The following is a 23,240-nucleotide window of genomic DNA, read 5'->3' as shown; positions in this document are numbered from 1 at the left end:
GAAGCACACCTTTCAAATGCAGACCAACCAATCCAAAGCTCACATCTCCAACCCTCTTCTTTATGGGGCTCTCACCCTCTGAGCCACTGTCTACCTGCCCTAATCACCGCAGGACACACAACTTGGGCACAGCCCCCATGCCCAAGATCTCGCTAAGATTATTCAAACTAGCTCCTCTTGAGCCTGTTTACCCTGCCTCACCCGTTCCTTCCAGGAGAAACCACAATAAAAGTTCTTGCCTGTATTTTTCCCTTACTGCCTCTGCCTCCTGACTGACCCTGGTGCTTCCCCATGTGACCCTGCATGTTGGGCCCTGCCTCCTGTTTCTAGGGATCTATGAGTACAATACACTTCTTACTTCATGACAGTCATTTCTGTGTCTGAGTGTCTTATCAAACCTGCTGAAAATGAATCCCAGGTACCCTTAATACAGCGTGCTCTGACTGTCTGTTTGACTGTGGCAGACCACTGTGCTGTCTTACCTGCAGCCTCCTCTTTCATAAAATGGGGACAGTGATGTCCAGTGCTTGTGGGGATCGAGCAGGTGACAGAAGTGATTTTCCAGCCTCAAGGAGCACCTCTCCAGAGACCTTCTTTATCCCATCCTCACTGTTCTGTCTCTTTTTTTTTTGGCCATGCCACACAGCTTGTGCAATCTTAGTTCCCTGACCAAGGATTGAACCCATGACCCCTGCAGTGGAAGCAAGGCGTCTTAACCACTGGACCTCCAGGAAAGTCCCTGTTCTCTTTTCTTTATAACATTTATTTGTAGTTGAAATGACTCCTTTCTTTATTTGCCTGCCCCACCCCCACTAGAATGAATGCTTTTGTTCACTGCTGAACACCTAGACCAACGCTTAGACCAGTGCCTGGCACACAGTAGGTGCTCATTTAACAATATGGAATGTGTGTGAACGCGCCTAGCACTTAGCACTCATGTTTGTTGCTTTCCTCCCTCCTTGGTCTTTCGATCTTTCGGGATCCTCTTGCATGAACTGGCATGGGTTTGGGCCACTTTACAGATTGGAAGCTGTTGAAGGAGATTCTAGTCCTTTCTGCTGGCCTGTAAAGCTTTGTGCTTGTGTGGAGGCTCTTGTCCAAGACACTCAGAGCACTTTATAAACATTGATGACATAAATGGTGTACTTTGTTTGCAGCAGGTGGGGCATGATTTGCCGAAGCAGGATGGTTCCCAGTGAAGCCAAACCTGTTCTGGAAGTGAGTGGAAAGTTTAAGCGCAGTCAGAGACCTCAGGAGCTATTGGGCCATTTGCCCAGTGACGTCCAGTGAGTGGCTCAGGACAGCGAAGATTCCTGGAAGGCAGCCCCTCACCCCTAGGTACCCCTTCCTCCCTGCACAGCCTCGTGCCCTGGAGCGGGTATTGTTTTGCTCCCTTGGCAGAGCTTCCAGAATCGAGTTAAGAGGATTCTTCTGCTGCCAGAAGGCTCCTTGCATGGATTTATTGAGCCCTCACTTAGCGGAGGCGTTGAGGCTGCAAGTCATATGGTACTCACACTCATTCATCCAGCAGAGCCTTCTGAGCAGCCAGTCTGGGCAAGGGCTGTGGACAGAGGGGTGAGGAGACCCGTGAGGGGACAGTGATTCTCACAGAGGAAGTACTTGACTGAGTGCACACAGCACAGGGTCTGTAGGAGCCCAGAGAAGAGGGTTGGGTCAGGACAGTTTTCTTGGAGGTACTCCTGTTGCTTCTGTTGACACCCAGGAGTCTTTTAGTTATAGGGTACAAAACCCCAACTCAAACAGGCTTAAGCCATAAAGAAAATACATTAACTCACAGAATGGGCAAATCCAGGAGGATCTGGCTTCAGGCATGACTGGATCAAGGGGCTTAGATGAGAACTCCCTCTCTTGGTGCTGTTTCTCTCTCTGCCTTGGCCTCATTTCCTCCAACCATAGGCAGCATTTACCCCACTTAGTGGAAAAGATGGGAATTGGAAGCTCCCAGTTCCCATTCTTCTCCTTCTATTCATATGTTTACTTAACCAATATTTACTGAGTGGTGAACAAGACAACGTCTTACAGATTTAGCCAACAGTTAAACTTGTGTTTTGGGGCCAAAGACACATGTGCAAGAATATTCATTATAACGTTGTTTATACTAACCAAAGACCAGAAACAACCTAAGTGGCCTCCAGAAAGGGACTGGGTGAGTAAATTATGCAGCAGAAGACTGGATGGCAATTGGAAGAATGAGGTAGATTTATATCAGTAGTTCTCACTCTGGTCAGCTTTACCCCCCGGAGGACATTTGTCCAAGTCTGGAGACATTTTTGGTTGTCACAACTGAAGAGGGAGGGGCAGCACTACTGGCATGTAAGGGGTGGAGGCCAGGGCTGCTGCTACACGTCCTACAATGCATGGCACAGGCCCCACAGTGAAGGGTTACGCAGCCCACAGCACCAGTGGTGCCACGACTGAGAAACCCTGCTCTGTATCTGCTGATGCAGAAATCTGTAGGATATGTTAAGTTAAAAAAAAAGCACTGTGGAAAACAATCAATATAGTAGACTACCATTTGTGCAAAACAAGGAGCATATCTATATATGTGCTTATATATGCATAGAATTATCTCCGGATGAATAAATAAGAGAGTGGGGAGCCGTGTCTTGTGAAGGCCTGGGGGAGAGGTGTGGAAGAGAGATTTATTTTCATTGTACAGCTTTTTTTTTTTTACTGTTTGAATATTTTTAAACCACATACATGGATTCTTTAAAAAATTAAAATATAAAAAGGATGAAAGTTTCACTCGACCTATCCACATTCCCTGTCTGACCCCTTCCTACCCACGTCTTCTCCTTTTGAGATGATTAACTTAAGAGCAATCCCTCAAAGTCACAGTTGGAACAGATCTTAGAGATCATCAAATCTTAGCAGTAATCAAAGAGGTCGTGGAAATGCTGGATTAGATGCGTTTAAGTGAGTCTTTTCTGGAGGACTTCTTAGAGCTTTTTTTTTTCTTTTAAAATTTTTATTTATTTATTTATTTATTTTTGGCTGCGTTGGGTCATCGTTGCTGCGCGCCTGCTTTCTCTAGTTGCGGCAAGCGGGGGCTACTCTTCATTGCGGTGAGCGGGCTTCTCATTGCGGTGGCTTCTCCTGTTGTGGAGCACGGGCTCCAGGCACGCAGGCTTCAGTAGTTGTGGCGCGTGGGCTCAGCTGTGGCTCGCGGGCTCTAGAGTGCAGGCTCAGTAGTTGTGGTGCACGGGCTTAGTTGCTCAGCAGCATGTGGGATCTTCCCGGACCAGGGCTGGAACCTGTGTCCCCTGCACTGGCAGGCGGATTCCCAACCACCGTGCCACCAGGGAAGCCCCTTCTTAGAGCTTTTAATGCAAGATTATGACTGGTGGTCTCTGAGGGGGTGCGCCGTACAGAATTAGCAGATGTCCTGACTCCTTTAGCAGGGCCCTAGGGCGGCCATAAGAAAGCACCATGAACTGGGGGGCTTAAAACAACAGAAGTTTGTTGTCTTACAGTTCTGGAGGCTAGGAGTTTGAAATCAGGATGGCAGCAGAGCCATGAAGTCTCTAGGGACAGACCCTTCCTTGCTTCTTCGTAGCTTCCGGCAGTCTCTGGCAATCTTTGGTATTCCTTGGCCTGCAGCTACATCCCTGTGATCTCTGCCTTCATCACCATAAGGCCTTCTTTCTGTGTGTCTGTCTTCACATGGCTGTCGTCTTATAAGGACCCCAGTCATACTGGACTAGGGGCCTCCCCTACTCCACTGTGATTTTATTTTAGCTAATTACAATTACTCTATTTCCAAATAAGGGAACACTCTGAAAGTCTGCAGATTAAGACTTCAGTGTTTCTTTGGCTGGGGGGTCGGGGGGGACACAATTTAACTCATCACAGTTCCTAAGCATACACATATGTAAATAGTTTTTCCATTTCATTTCAAAAGACTACTGTTCTTCTGATTACGTTTCAAGAAACGTGGATCTCATATAGTTCCTTCACTTTGCAGTTGAGGCATCTGAGGCCCAGAGAGGGACAGTCACTAGCTTAAGATCACACAGCAGATTAGGGGCAGGGCTAAAACGAAAATCTAGGTCACCGCTCTCCTGGAGAAGAGAGTCAATGAACCTTGTCTGTCCTCGATAGGAGCTGCTCTTTACATATGAGGCTGCGACTGACTGGTGATCAAGACAGCATTCATCAATTCATCAACTCATCCACCCACCCATCCACCCACCTACCATTCCACTGCTTTATCTCCCAACATGCAAGCAAAGCTACCTGATGGAGCAGTTCCTACTCCTATGGACACGGGTCTTATTTCTGAATGTTCCCAAGTGTGTTCTCTGGGACTCTAGGTTGTATGTGATAGAAACCGCCGTAGACAGTTGAAGCCATAAGAAGAATGTATTGGCTCATGTATCAGAGGAGACACAGCTGGATCCAGGAGGCCAAACAACGCCGTCCTCGTCCTCCCTCTCTCCTCCTCTCGGTCCTTCTTCCCTTGTGTTGGCATCATTTTCAGACACACTTGCTCCGTGGTGGGAAGCATGGGTTCTGGCAGCTCCAAACTCACCAGCGCTGAAAGGACAGTCTTCCCTTTCCCCAGGCCCCCACCAAGGTCCCAAGGAGGGCTTGCTGCCCACACCCCAGAACCTATTCCTATAGCCAAGAGTATTTGGTTCTCTGCTTGGCCAGACCTGGAGCAGGTGAGTGGGGTCAGCTCCACCTGAACCACGATGTCTGAGAATGGGAGTGTACTCATTCTCCTCAAAGGTGCTAGTCAGGTGAAACACAGTGGTGGGTTATCTCTGCTGCCCCTTTGCTGACTATTCAGCAAATACACAGTTACTTACAGTGGTGATTGGGTGGAGACTAAAAGGCTCTGGGCAGCCCCATTCCCACTGCTGCGGGCCAATTTGAACCATGGGCTCTGTGGTCTCCTCTGTGTTTCTCTAGACTCTTTTCACTCTAATGGATGTTTACTTTTCTATCCCCCACCCATAACCAGACTGTAAACTCCTTGAAGGGCCCTGGTTTATTCCCCTTTGCAAATCAGTATGTAGTACAGCAGGCACAGAGTAGGCTCTCAGTAAATGCACATTGAATTGGGAATCTCTCATAGGTCCACGGATGTCCTAGGTACTCCATAAAGTTTTGCTGAATGAATTAGTAAATGATTGTATGGTTGTGTGGATGGATCGATGGACGTGAGGATGGATGGATGGATGCATAGGTGGATGGACACATGGATAAATGGATGGATAGACACATGAATAGGTGGTGGATAGATGAATAGATGGGTGGATGGCTGGCTGGCTGGCTGGCTGCATCAATTGACTGATGCATTGATGCATGGGTGGATGCATGAATGGATGAATGGATAGGTGAACAAGTCGATGTATGGATGCATGGATGGAGAGGTGAGTTGACAGGTGCTATCATGATCATCACTCTGTCACAGCCTCCACTGCAAAGAGCAACTCCTATCAAGGGCAAAAAACTCACTGATCCTTTCATTGTCTGGCTACCTGTCTGATTTCTGTAACACAACCTGGTCACTTTCATTTACAAGACAAGGTGTTAGTGCTCATTTGCCTAGTGAATTTCATCCTGATTCTACTGTTGATCATCACGGACAGTAATGAACCGTGCTGCAGAGGACAAGGACCCAGCTGCCTGCTCAAAACGAGAAGGAAACGGTTAAGAAGTCGGAGCTGTGTGCCCCCCTCTCTCTTCCTGTAGACAGACTTTATCCATACGGTAGTGGAGATGGCTGGGGTAATCCTCAAATCACATCCTTCCGGCTCTGTAGAGTGGCAGCTCTCTTACCCTGGCTTGTACAAACCAGGAGAAGGACCCAGGCATCCTGGGTCTGATGCTCTGGAGACAGCCCTGCCATGACTTTCCTAAATGTGCTGCCCGATGGAGACTCAGCCTGCCTCCACTTCCGATGGAGTCGATCCCAACAGCGAGAGCATAGCACTCTGCCCTGTGGAACTCTGGCTTCCCTACTCCCCTTGCTCTTGTCCTCATGCCTCCCGGGAAAGGGGCCAACTCAGCAGTCAGTCTCAGAGGGAAACCCTCTTGGGAAACAGCCCAGAGGGACCACCTGCACTGGCGGGCAGCAGAGCTGTTGGTAGCTGGGCAGCCCTCTGCAGTCCAGCTTGCCAGTCAGAGAGTGCTCACCATCAAGCACAGCAGACCCACTGTCTCACTTAGGTGTCAGCTCTTGTGAGGTTCAGTGAGATAGTTTGCTGGATGCTGAGCGGAAAGGCTCTTTCCCGCTGCCTCTGCCACGCTCTCCATGGGGCGCTGTACAAGAGCAGTGTGCGTTCAGCTCCTCCTACGTGCCAGGCTCCCTCCTACCCGCGTGAGACAGCTATTAATATCCCCACTTTACGAAAGAGAAAATGGGCTCAGAGAGATGCATGGACTCACTTGTGTTCATGCACGAGCCAAGACTCAATCTGGGGCTCCCTGCAAGTTCACAGCCACCTCTGTGGACTGGTGTGGCCAGAACTTCAATGATGCTCACTGCTGGTCCATTTTGGAGTTGAATCAATGGAAACCTCACTTAGCTATTTATCTTTTGTATCAGCAATTCATGAAGCATCATAGCCTGTGAAGGAGACAAGTTGCCCACGGAAACAAAGATTGATGCTAAAAACTGGAAATGAGTCAGTGTTAGGTACTTGTGTGCCCTTTCTGTTTTGGCTGCCAAAATTGAGTAAAAAGCATGGGACCCTGGGAGAAGTGATGCGAGGATCCCTAAGAGCTCCCATCACCTAACAGCTCCTTGGTTTCCTGAGATTTCACCTGGAGACCTTCGTTTCTTAGGGTCTGAAATCCTTTTTGATTTTCGAAAGACTTTAATTAAAATGAAAATACCTCTGAGAATGGTCAGTCAAGGTTTGAGGCTGTGCATCAGCTTAGAGCTTAAGCAAAGGAGCAGAGAGTGTGGCCTTAGGAAAGGGCACACGATGCACAAAGGTGAATGGGAAGCAGGTGCAGACCCTGAAAAGAGGACCGACTTTGCCTCCATATGATTTCACCCAAGGCCAGCTGAAAAGGGAGAATATTGTGTCGGCTATTTATTGGTGCATTACAGATTATTCTGACACTTAGAAGCTTAAAGCAACAATAAACATTTATCATCGCATACAGTTTCTGTGGGTCAGAAATCTGAAGATGGTTAGTGAGGTGGGGCTGCAGTCTCATCTGAAGGCTTGGCTGGGGCTGGAGGACCTGCTCCAAGTGACTCACTCACATGGCTGTTGGCAAGATGATGCTGGCCAATGGCAGGAGGCCTCAGTTCCTCTCCACATTGATGTCCCCCTAGGGCTGCTTGAGCATCCTCACAACATGGTGACTGGCTTCCCTCAGAGCAAATGAGCTGAGAGAGGGAGAGAGAGAGAGAAGAAAGAGAAGCCTGCGATGTCTTTATGACCTTGGCTTAGCAGTCTCACTCCATTTCTGCAATATCCTACTGGTTCCACTATTCATTGCGGGAGAGTCCCACACAAAGGTGTGAAAACCAGGTGGTGAGATTATTGGGGACCGTCTTGGACACCGACCCGTGGCTTCTGCAGTCATCCTCTTTATTTTACAAGTGACAAAATGGAAGCATGAAGAGCTTACCCGAACACATCCTGGATTTTTTTGTGAGTCAGGGGTCACGTCTGATTGTTCACTATAACATTCCTGGAAGCGCCTACAACAGTGTCCAGCATTTAGTGGCTATTCAATAAACACTCACTGAATGAGACGTGTGAATGAACTCATGCTTGAGAAAGTAAAGTGGTTCTTGAAACCTAGTCCATTTTATTTACTGTCCCGTTAGATGTCTTTAGGGAGCAGGGATCAAGGAAGAGGATTTTGCATTGCTAGATTTCTCATATCATTGACTTTTTGTGCACGTATGTGTTGTCGTGGCCTATCGTTCGTTGAGTCTTCTGTTTCTTTAAGACCCGAGTCTCCCGGTGTGTTGTTGAAGGGAAGAGGTTTGCAGAAACCCCACAGGGAGGAGCCCTCCCCTTCTTTGGATGAAAAAAGGGTCACTGTACTTGCAATAGAGTTATAACTGGTTACCAGATTTAAGCATAGGGCCTCTCATATGTCAAAACCTCAGAGCAGAGAGATTATATGTATGGGTAACATATATATAAATGTATGTATAATTTATGCAATATTTCTCCTATTCACGCTCTCTACTTAAGCTATCCATTAAAGCCCATCACATTAATTTAATTGAAAAATTCTGGGGGAATTGTATTAGGTTTTTTCCCATTAAATTAACATTACAGCCTTTAAATAGATGTCCTGGATGCCTATTGTTGATAACAAAATTATTATGCAAATTGAAATCTGCCCTTTCTGGATTTGGCCACCAGCTTCTCACCCTCCTCCTCTTTCCATGACCCCGTTAATTTAATTGCCCTTTGCCCTGAGTTCCCAGGCCACAGAAGTGGGACAGGAACCCTGGCCTAAGCCAGAGGCTCCGGGCGGGGCTGTGGGGCCGGGTCTGGGCTCAGCAGAGCAGGTTAGAGTTTTAGACTCTGGTCTCCAAGGCCCTTGTGAAAACACTCTTAACCCAAGAAAGAGAAAAAGGGTGGGCGGTCTTTCCCAGGCCCCTCTGTGGCCAAGATTGTGCTTAGTATTAAAGAGGATGGCGTGTGAGTCAGAGGGGCTGGGTTCGAAACTGGATCCCGCCCCTTAGTGAGTCTGAAATTTTGGGCAAATCTCCTAACCTCTATAAAACCAAAACAACCACCCTTCCCTCAAGGGAAGCTGGAGGAGGATGTGAAATAATGGACAGTGCCTGCCTGGAGCAGGTGCCCCTGAAGGGTTGCTATTATCATTTATCATTCACTCGTTCATTCACCCATTCATTCAGGAAGTAGTCTTGGAGCCCACTGGTCTGGGTGCAGGGGCTGTGGCGAGAAGCAGATGACTCAGCTCTCTGATCTCCTGTAACTTGTATGGTGGGGTGCGGGTGGGGAATAAACAAGTAAGTAATATGATTGTGCATAGAGGTAGGTGTTATTGCCATTATTAGCAAGTCAGACGTGTGTTTAAAAAGTGAAAAATGCAGTTCTGCTAATTAATCAATCACGCTGATTTGCCTGCTCCACTTAAACCTCCAGGAAGTAGAACCGGCCGTTTCCCTTGGACTGGATCCCAGAGGCCTGGTTAATCCCTGGGTACTAGTTGGAAGGAGCTTTTTCTTTAACGTGAGCTGCTAGAGGGCTGGAAACAGAAGCTGAGTGACAGGGACTCTGGAGCAAGGAGATCTCTTTGTGAAGTCGGCCATATTCCAGTTTTGGATGGGGTAGGGGTTCCCCCAGCCCTGCTTTGGGTCTTATCTTTCTGAACAAAGCTTGTGAAGTGATCCCCAGCTAATCTCTCTGGATGAACACCAAGACTTCACTACCCTTCAAGAGTATCCAAGGGGGATGTCTTATCTCATCTTTCCCATCTGTTTGCTCTCCAGGAGTCTTTCTCCTTTCATGAATGGGCTCTTCCATTTGCATAGACACTAAGTAGATTGAAATGAGGTTTGAAAAAGGAAAATCAAAGCTTCCTTTGTCTTTGGGGTTTGAAAACACACGCCTGAAATAAACAGCAGGGGTGGAAACCAGCCTACTCCGGTCCACAGGTTAGTTCTCCCAGTAAAACTAGTGCTAAGCTAGAGCCTGGAAAGATGGGTCCCTTGACTGGGCAGTTCTAGCTCAGGGTATCTCCTATGGCTAGGGTGGGGGTCACCTAGAAGTTTTCATGCTCATGTCTGGCATCTGAATTGGGAAGACTTGTACAGTTGGGGGCTGGAACAGCTGGGCTCCTTGGGTGTATATTATATATCAATGTGGTCTCTCCAGCATGGTGGCTTTAGGGCAGCTGGATATCTTACATGGTGGCCATGGTGACCCAAAGCAGATGTCCTGAGACAGAGAGAACCAGGTGGAAACCATATCACTTTCTGTGACCTATCCTTGGAAGTCATGCTGTCACTTCTGCTGCCTTCTGTTGGTTGAGGCGGTCAGAGGGGCCAGCCCAGGTTGAAAAGAAGGGAAAAGAGACTCTACCTCTTGATGGCAAATGGCAAGATTCTGGAAGAACACAAGGGACTGAAAATATTGCAGTGGGTAATGTTTACTCCTGAACATTCCTGGTTGAGATTATTAGGATGGTTGTAGACTCAGATGTGCAAGGTAAAACAAGAACATTTCTAGGAGATAACATAGGAGAACGTCTTCATGACTTTAGGATAGGCAAATGTGACATAATAAGACATATGTATTGGACTCTGTGTCTGTTTCCTGACACACAGCTCCTAAATCCCTTGGAATTTCCTGAGTGATAGGAGGTTCTTTTGTTCTAATGAAGTAACTCTTCGTGGTCTCCTGGTTAGCTTCAGGATGGGGGCTGGTCATCAAAAAGATCAAGCCATGATTAGAGGCTTGGAACTTTCAAACCCACTGTACATCCTCTGGGGAGAGGGGAGGGGCTGGAGACTGAGTTTAAAGCCAATCATGCCTGTATGATGAAGCCTCCATAAAAATCCCTAAACTGTGGGTTCTGGAGAGCTTCTGAGTGGATGAACACATCATATTTCAGGGAGTGGGGCATCCCTACTCCATGGGGATAGAAGCTTCTGTGATTGTGACCCTTCTAGATCTCACCCTATGTACCTCTTCATCTGGTTATTCATCTATATCCTTTATAAGTAAATGTTTCCCTGAATTTTGTGAGCTGTTCCAGCAAATTATCAAATGTGGGGAGTGGGTGTTGTGGGAACTCCTGACTTTTTAGCCAAGTCAGACAGAATTATGGGTACCTGGGGCAACCGTTACTTGTGACAGGTGTCTGACTGGGGATAGTCTTGTGGGACTGAGCCCTTAACCTGTGGAGTTTGATGCTAAATGCGTGTAGTTGGTGTCAGAATTGAATTAAATTATAGGACACCCAGTTTGTGTCCCAAAATTGGAAAATTGGTTGGTTTGGGGGAAAAAAATCCAACACATTTGGTTCAGAAGTGTTGTGAGTATAGAAACAGTTTTCCTTTAACAAATATTTCTGAAACAGGGCACACACACAAAGAACCAGAAAAAACAATTGATCAGTTGTTCATTAAAATTAAGAACTTCTGTTCATCAAAAGACTCCATTAAGACAATGAAAATGCAAACCACAGAGTGGGAGAAGATAGTTGGAATAAAGATATCAACGGAGGACTCATATTCAGAGTATTTCAAGAACTCCCGTAAATCAATAAGGAAAAGAAAAACAATCCATTCTTTTTTAAATGAGCAAAACATATGAATATGATTTTCATAAAAGAGGAATCCAAAGGGCCAATAAACCTGTCAAAGAGTCAACATCATTAGTAATTAAGGGAATATGATTCAAACCGCAAATAATTTTTATATGAGTAAAAGCTTTTAGCTGGACACCTAACATTTTTTAGCTTTACTGTATATAAATTTTACACGTACACATACAAGAATGGCTAAAATTACAAAGAAAGAAGTCTGTCAATACCAAGTGTTGGCAATGCTGGGAGCTGCTGGAACACTCATATACTTAAGATAGGAGGGCAGATTAGGACACCCGCTTTGGAAAGTTACTTATTCAGTATTTACAAAAACTGGTTGCAGCACATGTACTCTAGGAATATGCTCAATAGCAATAAGTAAATGTGTGCACCAAAAGACATGGCTAAGAATATTCATAGTGGCATTATTTGTATTAGCCCTGTCTTAGTCCATTCAGGCGGCTATAACAGAATATCATAGACTGAGTGTCTTATAAACAACAGACATTTATTTCTCACAGTTCTGGAGGCTGGGAAGTCCAAGATCAAAGTTTCAGCCAAGTTAGTGTCCAGTGAGGGTCCACTTCCTGGTTCATAGATGGCCATCTTCTCACTGTGTCCTCACATGGTGGAAGGGACAGAGATCTCTCTAGGTCTGTTTTATAAGGACACTAATTCCATTCATGAGGGCTCTACCCTTATGACCTAATTACCTCCCCCAAACCCCACCCCTTAATATCATCACAGTGGGGATTAGGTTTCAACATAAGAATTTTAGAGGGACACAAACATTCAGTCTATAGCAAGCCCCAAACTGGAGACAACCCAAGTATCATCAATAGCAGAACAGATATATAAAGTGTGACATATTCTTACAATGTGATAATTGCAACACTGTGTATAGAATACTGTATAGCAATGAAATTGGACAAACCCACACAATAGCATGGAGGGATCTCTCTCACATATCACTGAGTGAAAGAACATGCTGTATGGTTCAATTTACCTAAAGCTTACAACCAAGCAAAACAAATGATAAGGACAGAAGTAAAATTAGTGGCTATCTTTGGTGGGGGGGGGGGGGATAACTCGGAGGAGCACAAGGAACACTTTTGGGGTGTTGGTAATGTTCTACATCTTAACCTGGGTGGTAGTTAGAAAGATGTGTTCACTTTGTAAAAATTCATCAGATTGGTGTACTTTTATCATATGTATATTACATATACTTCAATGAAATAGTTTGCTTTTTTTGTTTAATAGATCTTTATTGGAGTATAATTGCTTCACAATACTGTGTTAGTTTCTGTTGTTGATTCAACAAAGTGAATCAGCCATATGCATACGTATATCCCCATATCTCCTCCCTCCTGAGCCTCCCTCCCATCCTCCCTATCCCACCTCTCTAGGTCATCGCAAAGCACTGAGCTGATCTCCCTGTGCTATGCTGCTGCTTCCCACTAGCTAACTATTTTACATTCGGTAGTGTATATATGTCAGTGCTACTCTCACTTCGCCCCAGCTTCACCCTCCGCCCGCTGTGTCCTCAAGTCCATTCTCTATGTCTACATAGTTATTCCTGCCCTGCCACTAGGTTCATCAGTACCATTTTTTTTTTAATTCCATATATATATGTTAGTATACAGTATTTGTTTTTCTCTTTCTGACTTACTTCACTCTGTATGATAGACTCTAGGTCCATCCACCTCACTACAAATAACTCAGTTTCATTTCTTTTTATGGCTGAGTAATATTCCATTGTATATATGTGCCACATCTTCTTTATCCATTCATCTGTTGATAGACATTTAGGTTGGTTCCATGTCCTGGCTATTGTAAATAGTGCTGCAATGAACATTGGGGTACATGTCTCTTTTTGAATTATGGTTTTCTCAGGGTATATGCCCAGTAGTGGGGTTGCTGTGTCATATGGTAGTTCTATTTTTAGTTTTTTAAGGAACCTCCATACTGTTCTCCATAGTAGCTGTATCAATTTACATTCCCACCAACAGTGCAGGAGGGTTCCCTTTTCACCACACCCTTTCCAGCATTTATTGTTTCTGGATTTTTTGATAATGGCCATTCTGACCAGTGTGAGGTGATACCTCATTGTAGTTTTGATTTGCATTTCTCGAATAATTAGTGATGTTGAGCATCTTTTCACGTGCTTCTTGGACATCTGTATGTCTTCTTTGGTGAAATGTCTATTTAGGTCTCCCACCCATTTTTTAATTGATTTGTTTGTTTTTTTGATATTGAGCTCCATGAGCTGTTTGTATATTTTGGAGATTAATCCTTTGTCCGTTGTTTCATTTGCAAATATTTTCTCCCATTCTGAGGGTTGTCTTTTTGTCTGTTTATGGTTTCCTTTGCTGTGCAAAAGCTTTTTTAAAATAAATTTATTTATTTACTTATTTATTTATTTATTTATTTATTTATTTATTTATTTATGGCTGTGTTGGGTCCTCGTTGCTGCACGCGGGCTTTCTCTAGTTGCGGTGAGTGGGGGCTACTCTTTGTTGCAGTGTGCTGGCTTCTCGTTGTTGTGGCTTCTCTTGTTGCGGAGCACAGGCTCTAGGCATGGGGGCTTCAATAGTTGTGGCACACGAGCTCAGTAGTTGGTAGCACGTGGGCCCAGTTGCTCCACGGTATGTGGGATCTTCCTGGACCAGGGCTTGAACCCGCGTCCCCTGCATTAGCAGGCGGATTCTCAACCACTGCGTCACCAGGGAAGCTGAAGTGCAAAAGCTTTTAAGTTTAATTAGGTCCTATTTGTTTATTTTTATTTTTATTTCCATTACTCTAGGAGGTAGGTTAAAAAAGATCTTGCTGTGGTTTATGTCAAAGAATGTTTTTCCTATGTTTTCCTCTAAGAGTTTTATAGTGTCTGGTCTTACATTTAGGTCTTTAAACCATTTGGAGTTTATTTTTGTGTATGGTGTTAGGTAGTGTTCTAATTTCATTCTTTTACATGTAGCTGTCCAGTTTTCCCAGCACCACTTATTGAAGAGGCTGTCTTTTCTCCATTGTATGTTCTTGCCTCCTTTGTTGTAAATTAGGCGACCATAGGTGCGTGGGTTTATCTCTGGGTTTTCTATCCTGTACCGTCGATCTATATTTCTGTTTTTGTACCAGTACCATACTGTCTTGATTACTGTAGCTTTTTTTTTTTAATTAATTAATTTATTTTTGGCTGCGTTGGGTCTTCGTTGCTGCGCGCAGGCTTTCTCTAGTTGCAGCGAGCGGGGGCTACTCTTCATTGCGGTGCACAGGCTTTTTATTGCAGTGGCTTCTCTTGTTGCAGAGCATGGGCTCTAGGCACGCGTGCTTCAGTAGTTGTGGCACGAGGGCTCAGTAGTTGTGGATTGCAGGCTCTAGAGCGCAGGCTCAGTAGTTGTGGCGCACGGGCTTAATTGTTCCACGACATATGGGATCTTCATATGGGATCTTCAGGGGTTCGAACCCCTGTCCCCTGCATTGGCAGGCAGATTCTTAACCACTGCACCACCATGAAAGCCCCTTGATTACTGTAGCTTTGTAGTATAGTTTGAAGTCAGGGAAGCTGATTCCTCCAGCTCCATTTTTCTTTCTCAACATTGCTTTGGCTATTCGGGGTCTTTTGTGTTTATATGAATTGTAAAATTTTTTGTTCTAATTCTGTGAAAAATGCCACTGGTAGTTTGATAGGGATTGTATTGAATCTGTAGATTGCTTTGGGTGGTTTAGTCATTTTCACAATATTGATTCTTCCAATCCAAGAACATGGTATATTTCTCCATCTGTTTATGTCATCTTTGATTTCTTTCATCACTGTTTTATAGTTTTCTGAGTACAAGTCTTTCGCCTCCTTAGGTAGGTTTATTCCTATTTATTCTTTTTGTTGCAACGGTAAATGGGATTGTTTCCTTATTTTCTCTTTCTGATTTTTCATTGTTAGTGTATAGGAATGCCAGAGATTTCTGTGCATTACTTTTGTATCCTGCAACATTACCAAATTGATTGATTAGTTCTAGTAGTTTTCTGGTGGCATCTTTAGGATTTTCTGTGTATAGTATCATGTCATCTGCAAACAGTGACAGTTTTACTTCTTCTTTTCCAATTTGTATTCCTTTTATTTCTTTTTCTTCTCTGATTGCCGTGGCTAGGACTTCCAAAACTATGTTGAATAAGAGTGGCGAGAGTGGACATCCTTGTCTTGTTCCTGATTTTAGAGCAAATGGTTTCAGTTTTTCACCATTGAGTATGATGTTTGCTGTGGGTTTGTCATATATGGCCTTTATTATGTTGAGGTAGGTTCCCTCTATGCCCATTTTCTGGAGAGTTTTTATCATAAATGGGTGTTGAATTTTGTCAGAAGCTTTTTCTGCATCTATTGAGATGGTCATATGGTTTTTATTCCTTAATTTGTTAATATGGTGTATCACACTGGTTGATTTGCGTATACTGAAGAATCCTTGCATCCCTGGGATAAATCCTACTTGATCATGGTGCATGATCCTTTTAATATGTTGTTGGATTCTGTTTGCTAGTATTTTGTTGAGGATTTTTGCATCTATGTTCATCAGTAATACTGGTCTATAATTTTCTTTTTTTGTGATATCTTTTTCTGGTTTTGATATCAGGGTGATGGTGGCTTTCTAGAATGAGTTTGGGAGTGTTCCTCCCTCTGCAGTTTTTTGGAAGAGTTTGAGAAGGATCAGTGTTAGCTCTTCTCTAAATGTTTGATAGAATTCGCCTGTGAAGCCATCTGGTCCTGGACTTTTGTTTGTTGGAAGATTTTTAATTACAGTTTCAATTTCATTATTTGTGATAGGTCTGTTTATATTTTCTAATTCTTCCTGATTCAGTCTTGGAAATTGTACCCTTCCAAGAATTTGTCTGTTTCTTCATGGTTGTCCATTTTATTGGCATATAGTTGTTTGTAGTAGTCTCTTATAATCCTTTGTATTTCTGCAGCATCAGTTGTGATTTCTCCTTTTTCATTTCTAATTTTATTGATTTGTGTCCTCTCCCTTTTTTTCTTGATGAGTCTGGTTAAGGGTTTATCAATTTTTTTTTATCTTCTCAAAGAACCAGCTTTTAGTTTTATTGATCTTTGCTATTGTTTTCTTCATTTCTATTTCATTTATTTCTGCTCTGATCTTTATGATTTCTTTCCCTCTGCTGACTTTGGGTTTTCTTTGTTCTTCTTTCTCTAGTTGGTTTAGGTGTAGGGTTAAATTATTTATTTGAGATTTTTCTTGTTTCTTGAGATGAGATTGAATTGCCATAAGCTTTCCTCTTAGAACTGCTTTTGCTGCGTCCCATAGGTTTTGGGCCATTGTGTTTTTGTTGTCATTTGTCTCTATGTATTTTTTTATTTCTTCTTTGATTTCTTCAGTGATCTGTTGGTTATTTAGTAGTGCACTGTTTAGCCTCCATGTATTTATGGTTTTTACAGTTTTTTTCCTATAATTGATTTCCAATCTCATAGCGTTTTGGTCAGAAAAAATGCTTGATATGATTTCAATTTTCTTAAATTTTCCGAGGCTTGATTTGTGACCCAAGCAAGATGTGATCTATCCTGGAGGATGTTCCATGTGCACTTGAGAAGAAAGTGTATTCTGCCACTTTTGGGTGGAATGTTCTATAAATATCATTTAAATCTATCTGGTCTATTGTGTCATTTAAAGCTTGTGTTTCCTTATTTATTTTCTGTTTGGATGATCTGTCCATTGGTGTAAGTGGAGTGTTAAAGTCCCCTACTATTATTGTGTTACTGTCGATTTCCCTTTTCATGGTTGTTAGCATTTGCCTTATGTATTGAGGTGCTCCAATGTTGGGTGCATAAAGATTCATAATTGTTATATCTTCTTCTTGGATTGATTCCTTGACTGTTATGTAGTGTCCTTCTTTATCTCTTGTAACAGTCTTTATTTTAAAGTCTATTTTATCTGATACGGGTATTGCTACTCCAGCTTTCTTTTGATTTCCATTTGCATGGAATATCTTTTTCCATTCCTTCACTTTCAGTCTGTATGTGTCCCTAGGTCTGAAGTGGGTTTCTTGTAGACAGCATATATATGGGTCTTGTTTTTGTATCCATTCAGCCAGTCTGTGTCTTTTGGTTGGGGCATTTAGTCCATTTACGTTCAAGGTTATTATCAATATGTATGTTCCTATTACCATTTTCTTAATTGTTTGGGGTTTGTTTTTGTGGGTATTTTTCTTCTCTTGTGCTTCCCGCCTAGAGAAGTTTCTTTAGCATTTGTTGTAAAGCTGATTTATTAGTGCTGAATTCTCTTAGCTTTTGCTTGTCTCAAAAGCTTTTGATTTCTCTGTCAAATCTGAATGAGATCCTTGCTGGGTAGAGTAATCTTGGTTGTAGGTTTTTCTCGTTCATCACTTTAAGTATATCTTGAAGTATACTTCAATGAAATAGTTTGCCTTTAAAAAATAATTATGTCCATGTTCTGTAGCAGAGGTCAGCAAACTCTAGCCCCTGGGTCAAATCCACCCATTACCTGTTTTATAAATAAAGGTTTTTTAAAAAATATTTATTTATTTATTTATTGTGGTTGCGCTGGGTCTTAGTTGTGGCATGTGGGATCTTTAGTTGCGGTGTGCAAACTTCTTAATTGTGGCATGCGGACTCTTAGTTGTGGCATGCAGACTCTTAGCTGTGGCATGCGTGCAGGATCTAGTTCCATGACCAGGGATCGAACCAAAGCCCCCTGCATTGGGAGCGTGGAGTCTTACCCACTGGACCACCAGGGAAGTCCCTATAAACAAAGTTTTATTGAGACACAGCCATGCCCATTTCATTTGCATACTGTCTATGGCTGTTGATGTGCTACAATGACAGAGTTCAGTAGTTGTGACAGAGACCAAATGGGCCACAAACCCTAACATACGTACTATTTGGTCTTTTACAGAAAAAAATTTGCTGACTCCTTTTCTATAGCCTATCACTTTGGGGTCTCATTCAATCCTTCTGCTTACATTAGAGAAGAGTCAGGACTGTTTTTCAAGGAAAATGTCAGCCCTATTAAAAGGCTCTCCTTCAGTCTACTCCCTTGCATAGTTGGGGTGCCTTCTATTAGCTGTATATCTCCTTGGGTTTAGTGCTTTAAGACCCCATACCAGAAGGCCAGCCCCACTCTGCCTTCCATTGATTGTCAAAGTAATTTGATTTGCTTTGAATTTCCTGTCGTAATTCTGTTTTTAAAAATTCTGGTCATTTGAATTACAAAAGTAATACATATCTTTTGTAGCATTTCAAATAATAAAGTATCTAAAATAAAATTAATAGTCTCACCATTCCTCTCCAATCCAGCTCCCTGATGCAATCAGTGTTAGCAATTAGGTATAAATGTTTCCCTACTGTTTTCTTTATTTGTAAAAACATATAGAAACCCACTTACTGGGTGTGACTTATTTTGGTCTTTTTTTTTTTTTTTTAATAAAAATAGGATCACATTTGCTTTTATTCTATTTAACAAGGTGTTGCAGGCATATCTCCCAGTCAATGTGTACAATTTTATTTTATAATTTTTGATATCTGTACTGTGTTCCTTAATATAAATACATCCTGATTTTTTTCAACCATTTTCCTATTAATGTACATTCAGATTGCTTCCAGGTATTTTTTTTTTTTTAACTATTACAAATGATGCTGTGATATTCTTCTTCATATATTTATGTCTTTATACACTGGCATTTTCATTTCTGGTGGATATATTCCCAGAAGTGGGAGTGCCGGGCTACAGTTTAAATTTTCAAAAATACCAACAGTTGATTTTCCACCACTTTATAATAATTTACAGTCCTCCCCCAATGGTGTTTGAGAGAACTAGATTCCTTACACCCTCGCCAGCTCTGGATGTTACACATATTTTCCATTTTTGCCAATCTGATGGGTAAAAAATAGTATCTTATTGTTCTCATTTGCATTTCCCTGACAAGTGAGCCTGAGCATCTTTTCATATGTTTATTGAATATTTGCATTTCTGCTTCTGTCAATTTCTGTAGCCTTGGCCCATGTTTCTACTGGGTTATTGGTCTTTTCCTTATTAATTTGTAGGATCATTTTATAACCTAAGCATATTAGCTCTTTATTAATTATACGGCTGCAAATATTTTCTTTGTTTATCATATGTTTTGCCATGGCTCTGCTTTTGATTAAAAAAAAATGAAATTTCTGCCCACTAGGTTCTTGCTAAGAATATAACTAAAACTGTTAACTTTTCAATTCTTATCAGAATCTCAGCTCTGAGAAATAATATATGTGGAGCTTTATTTAAGCAGTGGTTCTCAAACATTTTCTAATTTAAGTAACCGAACCCCCCTCCCCCCACTTTTTTTTCCAAATGCGTCCTTGGGTTGAAAAAAGAGAAACTGATGTGGTTGAATTGGGTCTGGAGGCTCAGATCTCTGCCTGAGAGGGGCCTCTTCCCCTCACTTCCAGCAGCCCCTGAGACACTGGAGGAACCTCTGGTGCTCCATGGAACCTAGTTTGAGAATCGATCTTAAAGGCTCTGCAGTCCCTCCATTCATTTCAATAGTTTTCTACGGTGTGTTCCGTAGAATATTAAGTAGGATATTAACAAGTGCTTTGTGAAGAAAGGACTCTGAGATTGTTCCATGGCCTGCCAAAATCAGGCATGCTTTCCTTTTTCGAACTAGCTCACACTTGGATTATTTTGAGATGGAAATGCTAGTGTACCAAGAGACAGAAACTGGACAAAGGGTAACACACACCCTTAATTTCTTTTCATAGGCGATGCCAAAACAAACAGACAGTTATTGCCTTTGCTGCTCCCCGCCATCAGCCAAAGGTGCGACTCTTTTGTTTTCTGACTGGTCTGAGTAAGTACTGCTCATTTAGCGCTCAGTTATGGGTAGCCAAGGACATGGCTATGGTTATGGGTAACTGAGGAGTCTTATCTGACATCTACAGAGGTGACCAGCAAGGAAAAGGGGTATGCTGACCCCTTTTTAGTTTCTCAGGGGCAGAAATTGTGGGCTCTTAGTGACGGTCCATCACACCTTTCTTCTGCCTTATTTGGAATTTGAGTGACCAATTTCTTTTCCAAAAATCATTTATTTATTTGAAGTCATGCCTAGAAAAAAAGAGCAAAGAGGAGTTTAAATAAAGGTGCTTTAAGGAAGAGATTTGAACATACTACTTTGTTTCCTTCCTAGGTCCTTTTAAGAAGGGACAAAGGAAAGACGTATTGGCATACCTTGCTTAAGAATGGCAGTCTGTTCATCTTACCTGTTCTTATGAGAAAGAAAAACTCTTTACAAGTAGGATCAATGGACCTAGGTCCCGTTTGGAGATTGTCCCTAGGTTCTTGCACAACAGTGGGCAAAGGAGCTTGGGAAGTGCTGGATTTCTTTACTGCAGGACTTCTCAAAGCCTTTAAAATGCTAGTGTTCACTGTGAGGTCCCAAGAGGAAGCCATGGGGGGTTTCCCACCTTTCCTTGACTGCAGAACCCTTTGTGGGCAGAGCTTCTCCAGGACTGGTATTCCATCATATGTCCTTTAGGAAAAGCTGGACTAGATAGCCTTACATTTTTCCGTGGATAAAACCAGAGTCTCAGAGGATTGCAGCCTTTTAATTCCTTTGTTTTGGCCACTTATAGGTTGGCTTGTATTGAACTTCCCTTAACCTGCATTGAGCATAAACTTGCTATCATTTTTAATGCCAGGTGGTTGCAATTTTACTAGTAGAAGCTGTGCTTTCCTAAGCAATCAGTTTGCTTATATCCAACACCATCAGTTTTGTTTCCCTCTTTGCCCATACTGCCAGGATGCTCAAACCAGATTTCTGGGTCACTGCCAATAATGGTATAGAAATCTGTGGTATATATTTTGGGTACCGATCTTATCCTTTATTTCAACATATTTTCCTACCTTTTCACTGAGTCCCCATTTCCTTGTTTAAAATTTTTTATTATGTTGTATTGATGTATGTAAATAGGCTACCTTCTAATCCTATTTCTGAAATGTAGTGGAGCATAATAATAAGATAAGCACATACCTACATATGTAATCCCACTAGTGTATATTACATGCTTACCATATGCAAGGTACCCATTAGGGCCCTGGGGAAATAGAGATGAACACGCTGTGGTTGTCGTCCCCGGTGGACGTACAGTGCTGTTGTAGGTGAAACAGACTAAGTAAATTACCACCATCAACAGGCATAAATAATCACTAGAGTATTGTGTGTTAAATTGTAAAAGAAGTAGGTGTAAAGTGCTCTGGACGTTCCAGAGAGACTGAGTAGAGAGAGAGAGACAGGCAGAGCTGCCCCAGGACCCTGGCTACTGCTCCTGGCTGTCTAGGCCTTTCCAGCACCAACCTCCAGGTACAGGTAGGTGAGAGAGTCTTTGGATGATTCCAGCTGCAGTCTCAAGCCACCCCAGCTAACAGAGTGGAGGGTACCTCTGAGCCCTGCCCAAATGACAGATGTGTGAGCAAAATAAACTATTGTGGGGTTTTTTTGGCTGCATTGGGTCTTCATTGCTGCACGTGGGCTTTCTCTAGTTGCGGCCAGCAGGGGCTACTCTTCGTTGCGGTGAGTGGGCTTCTCATGCGGTGGCTTCTCTTGTTGCAGAGCACAGACTCTAGGCACGTGGGCTTCAGTAGTTGCGGTGCATGGGCTCAGTAGTTGTGGCGTGCAGGCTCCAGGGCACACAGGCTTCAGTAGTTGCGGCTTGCGGGCTCTAGAGCGCAGGCTCAGTAGTTGTGGCCCACGGGCTTAGTTGCTCCGCAGCATGTGGGATCTTCCCGGACCAGGGCTCGAAGCCGTGTCCCCTGCACTGGCAGGCAGATTCTCAACCACTGTGCCATCAGGGAAGTCCCAAAATAAACTATTGTTGTTTCGAACTAAAAAGAAAGTGCTGTGGGAACCCAGAGAAGGAGCAAATAACTTTGTGGGGAAGAAGGAGAGGAAGGTTGGGATTGTTTGGCTGAGACTGTGGGTGAGGTTCAGGGTGCTTGCTCACAGCTGGACAGGATCTGCAAATTCGTGTGTCTGAGTCTGTGCATTTTTTGAGAAGAGGCTCCACTGCTCTCATCAGATTCTCAGAAGAGTTCATGACCCACAAAAGGTTAAGATCCATTGCCTTAAAAGGGTGAGGAGACAATCGCCAGGACAACAAAGAATGGAAAAAATGTGCGAAGCCCTGGAAGCCCTGGGGTCTGTTTTGGCGAATATGTAAGGTAGGAGTGACTGAAGATTCACGTTCACTCCATCGTTCTTTCGTTTGACAAATAATTTCCTGAACACCTACCATGGATCGGGCATTGTGCTTGGCTCAGAAATACAACAGTGAACATGATCTTTTGTCCCTCTACAGACCTCACAGGCTCCAGAAACCTCCCCAGAAGGCTATCCTAATCCCCATATCTTTTTCCCAATGACCTGGGAGGCGAGCTTAGTCACCGGGAACGTACCATGATTTCTTTCTTGGGAAAGAAAAAGCCCCAACAAGGAATGAAAAGACTTCTTTCTAAGTTGAACCAGACAATGGATGCAGTTAATAAAGAAAGCTGGAGGAAAAAAAACGTAGCCACGTGATTCGATGTGCTTTTACTTGACTATGATTTCAATTTAAATCTTGATTGTATACAAACAGCATCTCTCAACACTCTGAAAACCCAGCACCTGTGAAGACTTGTTTTCCTTTTTATCTTTCTCTCTCCCCTCTCTCTTACCTCCCTGCTCCCCCCTGCCCATGCTTTCAAAATTGTTTTCAAGGCATCAGGAGAACTTTATGCTGCAGTCGTGAACTTGATTCTTGGTTTTATCACTGACTCACCGTTCCACGTACTGTACCTCTGATTTTCCGTCTCCGAAATGGGTATGATTATACAAGAGAATAATGTCTGTGGAAATTTTAAGAACCTCAGGTGATGAGTTTTGTAGAACTTTCACAAATACACACACACACACACACACAC

At 43.2% G+C, this 23,240-nt stretch overlaps 1 protein-coding gene across 1 annotated transcript in view; it reads left to right on the top strand.

Moving 5' to 3' along the window:
• The window catches only part of SPRING1 (SREBF pathway regulator in golgi 1), a 222,041-nt gene that overhangs the window by 107,520 nt on the left and 91,281 nt on the right, over positions 1–23,240 (top strand). The window contains exon 5 of the mRNA XM_057526699.1: positions 20,045–20,102. Coding sequence (XP_057382682.1) covers positions 20,045–20,102 — 58 coding nt within the window. The remainder of the gene's footprint in view (positions 1–20,044; positions 20,103–23,240) is intronic.

The sequence above is a fragment of the Balaenoptera acutorostrata genome, chromosome 13 (assembly GCF_949987535.1).
Source record: "Balaenoptera acutorostrata chromosome 13, mBalAcu1.1, whole genome shotgun sequence".
NCBI classification, from domain to species: Eukaryota; Metazoa; Chordata; class Mammalia; order Artiodactyla; family Balaenopteridae; genus Balaenoptera; species Balaenoptera acutorostrata.
Note: the sequence above shows the minus strand (reverse complement) of the source record. Positions and strands in the feature narration are given on the sequence as shown.